This window comes from Limulus polyphemus, unplaced genomic scaffold (assembly GCF_000517525.1).
Source record: "Limulus polyphemus unplaced genomic scaffold, Limulus_polyphemus-2.1.2 Scaffold107, whole genome shotgun sequence".
NCBI lineage: Eukaryota > Metazoa > Arthropoda > Merostomata > Xiphosura > Limulidae > Limulus > Limulus polyphemus.
Window position 1 is genome coordinate 952,215 of NW_013665717.1, and position 8,757 is coordinate 960,971.

Genomic DNA, 8,757 nt, shown 5'->3' on the forward strand with positions numbered 1-8,757 from the left:
GCCTTTTAAAAGAACCCTAAATTTCTGTAAAAAATATAACTAGAAGGGGTAATGATGACATCGTTTAGAGTAGAATTATGATTTTTTTAATTACTGCTAGTTATTAATAATACTTATAAAAGCGGATACTTCGTTTGAAACTGTCACCTTAGTGAAATTGGTTTACATCATTGTTTTTTGAGTTATCATGTACTGAAAGAGAAGAACAAGAAATTAAAACTTTTTTGCTATGATCTTTACAGACATTCCCAGAACTTGTGATTCAGTCATTACACAGATATTGTTATAAAAGGAAACACTGTGTAGTATTGTAAAGTTCTGATGATCTATTGAGGAGATATTAAAAATACCATTTCGATGAACAATCCGGGCCATCCCTACATAGACAGTGCTACCATCTGCCTGATAAATGAACCGTTAATGTAATTATTAATGGTGTGGACATTACACATATATAACATACTGTTATAGCTATTAAAAAACGGGTTCACATACTGTCTAGGAAAACTACTAACATGTTATTTACTACTTTAGGTGCATAAAAAAGTGTTAGACTGGCAATGTCTCAAAATCAAGCCTTAAACTAACATTAAAGGTTTGCCTCGATTATTAGTGTTTTAAATCATTTAATAAGTATTTTACAGTATTACATGTGTGCATCAAGACTTTGTGACGCTGTTCAGACGTTTTACATTGATGATATTATTTAGTGTGTAGATGCTAAAGTTTTCATTAAACAAACCACACCTATAACATGCATGAAATTAAAATTAAGATTTTTCCTAATACTTTTTAGTCTTGAAGATCTCCATTTGTAACAATTCGGAAAATTTTAAGTCAAATAGCAGAAACCTCCCAATATTTGAAAGTTTGTTCGTGTTGAATTTCGCGCAAAGCTACACGAGGGCTATCTGCGCTAGCCGTCCCTAATTTAGCAGTGTAAGACTAGAGGGAAGGCAGCTAGTCATGACCACCCACCGCCAACTCTTGGCATACTTTTTTCACAACGAATTGTGGGATTGACCGTCACTTTATAACGGTCCCACGGCTTAAGCAAAGGGCGAGCATGTTTGGTGGGACTTGGATTCGAACCCGCGACCCATAGATTGCATATTTGAAAGGAAATAGTGTCGGCATATTAAACCATTTTCGAATCAGGCTAAATGGCGCGCGCCACTGCAATTGTAATGACGCTGAATCAGTTGCAAAAAGTAGAGAAATAATCAGTGTCATAGAGAAAAACGAATAAAAGAAAGGTGCGAAAGATAACATCTATACGTACTGTGGATTAGTTATATATTATTTAGTTAAATCTGTATTTGCAATAAAATCGACAACAGAACTGAAACTGGAGTCGGAAATCATTTTCTTTTTGCTCGGGTTACTGTACAAAGAAAAATATATGAACAGTTACTGTTTTTGATCCAAGTAATTAGTTACATAATAAGTAGCTAGAGAAGACTATGGAAAATTTACCGATGAATGATCCAGTTGGAACTTCTGGCATTAATTTCTTTCGTTGGTGGTGAATGAATGTACAGTTTACGGGATAACCAGTATAAGATCATTTCTTTAGCAGACTTTTTAAAAAATTGTTCAAATGTTTTGTGTACATATAGATAAAATACAAAAATTATAGAGGAAAAGATAAATAATTAGTTGAACCTTTTGGATTGTAAGTACTTTGTGTGTGTGTGTTGTGATACAGTTGCTACTTGTCATTCAAAAATGGTACACCGGTGTATATTTTGTTTGAGTTGTACATGTTTAACACTTCTTAGACTTTTAGTAGAACCATTGCCTTATATACACTAAAACCACTGCTATAAATAAAAGTACGTTAAAGTAATTTACATAGCACGAAACAAAGACGTCTGTAATGAAATCTTATTACATTTTCACTTTTCAGGATAACACCAGTTTTTATTCCTCACTTACAACATTACAACATTCAGGAGGAATTTTCACATGATGAATATGTCTTTAATACGATTATTTTTTGACTTTATTTCGATAAGTTTTATCTAGTAATCCTGTAAACTACTTCTGTAATGAATGGTGTTAATTTGTACAAACATACAATTTCTTACTACAACAGAAGTTCTGGATTCAAAACAAAAACATTGGAAATTCTTATTACATTTTTTGTATACATTAACACAATGTTATTCGTATGTCTTACTATATGTATATTTAGTGACTGTTTTTAGTTTATCATTAATAAAGCATTGAGCTTTAGATACATGTCTATATTACAGCTTACGCTGTGGGTACATTGTTCACCCAAATCATAACGTATATCCTCTGCAAGGTTGTGACCTAACTCTGCCATCAACTGGACAACTGTGGTCTGAGTGGACTATAACGTGCCTGGCAGGTAAAGCATTATTTAAAACATATACTACACGCTATACAGACCATGTTCTAACTAATTTCTAATTGAGAAGCTTAGAAGTATTAAATTGCAATGGTGAGGCGTTCTTTTGAGGCTTTATCATTGGATCTAAAACTTTCCCCCGTTTCAACTCACCCTCCTCCTCTTCAGGTAGTTGCTATTTATAAATAACACCCCTTCATCTAATTTAGTACGTTGCAATTTTCTTGAATCATAGCCCACTTTCTTATTCACCTGATTTTTTTTCTCTTTTGTTCTTGGTAAATAACAATGTATTAGTTATTAAGAACTGATGGTCAAAAATAAGCTAGTTATATAGATCAGAACTGAACAAAATTCAAATATAATTTATGAATTATGAAGACATTCCTGTATCATAAAAGGACTAAAAATAAAATAATCATAAATCAATACACCAAAAAACTTAAACCTACAATAATTAGAAGGTATTGAATCATCAGTTGAGTACGTCGAAGATAACGATATTTTGGTCGTAAACAATAACATCTCACGAAGGTTAGTCTAAGTCAACAAAGGAACACACAATTTTTATAAATGTAATATTAATTCAAAACATTATTCAAAATTATTTTGAACATCACAAGTAATAGGATTTTAAAAAACTAGCTATTTGATTATTTTATTGATACTTAGAAAATGCTTAAAATATTAGTCGTTTGCTAAGATCTGCGCAGCTTATCAATACATATATAAAATAAATATACAGTGTATGTAGTACATTAACGCACGTCGACGTATATATATTTACTGTTCATAGGGGATAAATTGTATAAGATTTCAATTACTTTGGGAGAAGAAAGTTTTCGTTCCTTTGTTGGATCCCAATGGGAACATAGAGAATACACCAGATTGGCAAACTTCTCAATACAGGATGAGCTAGGCAAGGGCGTTGTGATGTATGGTGAAAGGTAAGTTTACAGAACATTTGATCAAATGCATTTTAATTAAAGTACAATTGGCAGGTATCAGAGCTACTTCTATAAAATATTCATACACCTTTGTTTTCGTGAGTGAATTAGACGAAGTTCGCTAAGTAAATGTTTTTCTTTCAACTTTCGAAAAACATTGTTTATAGTTTAATGTTTTCTCTGCTGATCAGTGAAAATGAATAAACAATAAAATATATGCTTTATAGAGGGATAGATAGATTTGATAAATGGATAGATATACTTGAATTTTTTTTAACGTATACTCCTTATTATTATTATTTTTTTCATTCCGCTTGTAAATTAAATAATATATAATTTTAAAATATGCTACGTCAAAGTGTCGTTGCGTTAGATACGATTTCTTTAACAGGAAATGATGAACTTACAAACTCTGATGCAAAGAACAGATTCTACATGTTAACACTTCTCACGAATAAACAACTAAGTTTCTTCGGCTGATACTGGACACTGACATACACAAGTTTTGTGTTTTATGAAATACCTTGACGTATTATTTAGAAGAACCATAGTAGACACGCAGGTGTTTGGCGACAAGCTATTTATCGCTACTAAATGGATTCTCAATCTAAACAAAATGTAGTTAAGCAATATACTAATATTCACGCATTGGGACAGACAAAATGTGAGAAAAAGCAGTATCGCTGCATTTTGCTAAATAAGTTTTATTTTAGCAGTCATTAGGTTCTGTCAGATCTGTAATTGCTGGTAATCCTCAGCTTAACCATCTGTCAGAGACTTTACATTAAATTTTCTAGAGGTGTGCTGTGTGATATTCAATAAGTTGTTAGGTTTTTCAGGAATAAGTTCTCTTATACGGGTAGACAATCAGCTAGAAGTAGAGTTCATGTATTCCACCAGCACAGCCTCCATAACTAAAATTATATATGACAGATCACTGCTTATGTTTAGGATGACATCCTTAAAATTAAACGTTTTTTTATTATTCACACAACACCTTTAATTATACACACATCTAATTTGTATCTGTAGACAGACTTTTTTCCAGGATTGAAACTAATTTCTTTTTAACATATTGCTATTGGTGTCCTGCATATGGTAACACTTTAGATTTTAGGGGTGAAAGTTTATTAATCATTACACTGATATTAGTACTAATAAAGTTGTTCTTAAATTTGTTATGTTAACAAAAACGTTGTTCCATGCGTTGAGTTAATTGTTTTCGTCTTCAGATCTAGTAGATAGGGTGTCTAACTTCTAAGTTGATGTCATTTGTAACCAAAAAGTCCTATTTTTTGTTTAATGGATTTATTCATAATTAGGGTGATGTGGGTTGGTATGGGATCAAATCTTGCACTTGCTATCTATTGTTGATCTGTCATGAAAAACAATAGTTGGAAACTTATCCTGTTGATTTGAAACCCCTTCATTGAATATGAACATGAATCGAGTTTATCTCTCTTTTTTGGATCCTTTAGTACATGATCAGCAAGGGTAGCTTTAAAGTTGCTGCATGTCACACGTTGACTTTTACAAGTTATATGATGCTGCAGAAAATTTTGTTCTTAGAACACTTAAAGTTGCTACATATCACAAATCGAGTTTTACAAGGTATATGATGATGCTGAGGATTTTGTTCTTACAGCATTTAAAGTTAACTTTAAGCAATTATTCCTCGTTGCATGAAGGAATAAACGGCAATGTTAGTACTTTTTACATACAATATTAGTGATATTGGTGATATATTTAACGGATTGTCCACCACTCAAGTTGTATAGTTATATTTAACAAACAGTGTAACAGTGATACTAAAAGGAAAAAAAAAACAGAAGATCGTTTCAGTCTCAAGTAGCTTCTGTCCACAGATTAGATGTGTGTTTTACTTTGTTGTGACAATAAGAAAAAAACTTTTCATCTTAAGAATATCATCTCAGTCATGTAGCATATACAAAGTTACTTTTGCTGGCTGTATTTTGATGGAATCCTTCTTCTGGAGACAACGTTTTAAGTTTTATGTTGAGTCCATCAGGTCAATAGTGAGTGAAGAAAAGTAATGGTTCTTATGAGACGCAAATAGCTCAATCCTGAGGGAAGAATTCAGAAAAAATCACATGTCGAATAAACTGTCTAAGCCTACCTTCAAAGAAAAGCAATATGCATTTTTATTATATTGCTTATATATCATTGTATTTACTTCACCAAACTTCAATTTTCACTGGAATTTATTACGAAAAAAAAACTACGTTGGAATAGTAATTTGTTTTGTTTTTCATTTTTCATTTACTATAAAGGTCCTACAAAGTAATCATCTCTTCATTTATACCGATCATGTAAAGATTCTATAAAGTGATCATCTCTTCATTTATACCGATCATGTAAAGATCCTGCAAAGTAATCATCTGTTCATTTATACCGATCATGTAAAAATCCTATAAAGTAATCATCTCTTTATTTTTACCGATCATGTAGAGATCCTATAAAGTAATCATCTCTTCATTTATACCGATCATGTAAAGATCCTATAAAGTAATCATCTCTTCATTTATACCGATCATGTAAAGATCCTATAAAGTGATCATCTCTTCATTTATTCCGATCATGTATAGATCCTATAAAATCTTCATCTCTTCATTTATTCCGATCATGTATAGATCCTATAAAGTGATCATCTCTTGATTTATACCAGTCATTCCCAGATATTACGAAATGTACTGAACTTTGCTAAGTATATCATACTGTTTTATATGATATTATATATTACTGTGGACAATATAAAGTGATGCCGTGTGTTTTGTAACGTCACGCAAGCAGCGTTGCTTCTTTAAACTGTTATTGTAATTGGGCTCTGGAAACTCAGAATAACTATATGTATTTACTACAATATCTTATATGAACCCTCAAATATAACGAGCCTTTAAAAAGTTTGATTTTTTTTATTAATTAATTACTGATTGACGCACTCTTTCAAAGCACAAGGGGTATGAAAGTACAAAGTCCTCCAAGAAGTTACATAGACCGACCCTCCCCTTTAACTAAATGTTATATTACTTAAAAAGCGTTGTTTGTTTTTAACTAAATGTTATATTATTTAAAAAGTGTTCTTTGTTTTTAACTAAATGTTATATTATTTAAAAAGTGTTCTTTGTTTTTAACTAAATGTTATATTACTTAAAAAGCGTTGTTTGTTTTTAACTAAATGTTATATTATTTAAAAAGTGTTGTTTGCTTTTAACTAAATGTTATATTATTTAAAAAGTGTTGTTTGCTTTTAACTAAATGTTATATTATTTAAAAAGTGTTGTTTGCTTTTAACTAAATGTTATATTATTTAAAAAGTGTTGTTTACCTTTAAATGTAACATAGTTTTGAATTCCCATTAGGAACGAAATACCAAGACCTATAAAAGAAACAGAAAAAATCGAACACGTTTTTAATCTTGGTGAGTCGCTTTTCTTACCTACAAATTAATCTTTATATCTGAAACAACGTCTCTATAAGTTTAAGAATGTGATTCAAGTCATGGTTCCTAAACGTTTAAATTTTGTGACTAATTTTAACGTCGAAAAATATAAATCATAATGACACGTGCTACAACATTTATGTATAGTTAGTTGCATCAAATAGTCTTTAAAAAAACTTTTGTGTTAATTTTTAGATATGGTAAATCCTACATAATATAAAGGGGAAAACACATTATGTCAGGTAATATGCCAGTTAAGTATATCGTTGAGGGCTATGGTGTAAATACTCATGGGTATTTTAAAGAATCACTGGTTAAAACATCTTGCCTGAAACATTATTTTTTTTTGATAATCCTACAGACGCGTATATAGAATTTTACCACGAAAGCAACTATCGTTTTAAGCAGGAAAAGAAATAAAACTATGTAAGAGCTTATAAGAATAATTATTGTACGATGATTTGCGAATGAATATTAACTTTTGTTAGGAATAATTTTGAGTCTTTAGAGGAAAATATTCCATCTTATCTGTTTATAATATTGATAGTTTGTAGTTTGGTTTTTTTCACTAGGGTATCATTTCTATCCAATTTCTTTTAGTTGCTATTCAAAATCTTCGAGTATAAATGGAATATATTATTGAAATTTCATGAAGAGAGCTTTTGAATCTTAAACTGAAATTGAGTTGCATTTATGATAGTCACGTCTTGAGATTTCAAACGTATAAAATATACACATACCTTTATATATATGTATACATATATATAATATGTGAATATACTCTACGTATTTCACTTCCATAGCCTTTTTTTGCCTTACTGTATTCATGGTTTTAGATATAGGAGAGAAAGGAGATGTGGTCATTCCTCAGGTCTTAGAAATTAATGATTCTTGGTGCATGAGTTCGACAGTAGCTGGAGGGAAAGGAATGTCTGTGTCATGCTTAATGAAACTGAGTACTGAGACTGGACAGGTAAGCAACTTGCTTTGTTATTAAGTGGCATTTGGCATTATGAAAAGAAATGCTGTTTCTAGCATGCTTAGTGAAACTAATAGCAAAACTACATAGATAATCGAATTAGTAACGTTGTTAGTCGCGTTTGTTTAAACTGGTGTAAGCAAGGTGCTAAGATGCGTAAAAAAGCACAATAATAAAACACACTGTATTATGTATTTGTACTTATTTTAGCAAACTTAAAAGCAGTTTTTAGCATACTTGATAAGATTGCGAAGTGAAATTAGAGTAGAAAGCAGTGCAAAATTTATTCACGTCCACTTGGCTTTAATGAATGGGAAGTCGAATTTGTTTAATGAAACCGGGTATTGAAAATTGATGAAGTACTTTATGTATGTATTATTGTGGCATTTTACTTTAATAGCAGATAAACATGTCTATCAATGAACTATGATAAAGAAGTAAATGCATCTTATAAGCATTATCTTTATTGAATTATATAGCATTCGTTCTAAAGGTTTGTTTGTTTGAAGTTAAGCACAAAGCTACACAGTGGGCTATCTGTACTCTGCCCACCACGGGTATCGAAACCCGATTTCTAGCGTTGTGAGTCCGCAGACATACCGCTATGCCACTGGGGGCCGTTATAATGTGACGGTCAATCACACTATTCTTCGGTAAAAGAGCAGCTCAAATGTTGGCGGTGGATGATGATGACTAACTGCCTTCCCTCTAGCCTTAACTGCTAAACTAGGGACCGCTAGCGCAGATAGCCTTCGTGTAGCTTTTTTCGAAATTCAAAACAAACCAAATCTTCACAATAATTATTCACTTGCGCGGTGTCAAATTCTCACTCCCTTCTTGTTCCTACATTTCACTTGATCTCAGGTTTAGAGTCACAGATCTTTTAAAGACTCCTACTTAAAGAATTCTGTTGGGTAAAAGTTAAGTTTTTCTTATACTAATAGAGGTAAAAAAAAGTGAAAAATGCACGTACCTTAAACATACTTTTTGTTTC

The 8,757-nt window shown here is 31.4% G+C and overlaps 1 protein-coding gene across 3 annotated transcripts in view; it reads left to right on the forward strand.

The window, feature by feature from the left end:
* Positions 1–8,757, forward strand: part of LOC106470801 (prodigiosin synthesizing transferase PigC-like) — a 61,545-nt gene that overhangs the window by 12,791 nt on the left and 39,997 nt on the right. For all 3 annotated transcript variants that reach the window (XM_022400341.1, XM_022400346.1, XM_022400351.1), the window contains exons 9-12: positions 2,259–2,377; positions 3,174–3,324; positions 6,705–6,763; positions 7,621–7,757. In XM_022400341.1, the coding sequence (XP_022256049.1) occupies positions 2,259–2,377; positions 3,174–3,324; positions 6,705–6,763; positions 7,621–7,757 (466 nt within the window). The remainder of the gene's footprint in view (positions 1–2,258; positions 2,378–3,173; positions 3,325–6,704; positions 6,764–7,620; positions 7,758–8,757) is intronic.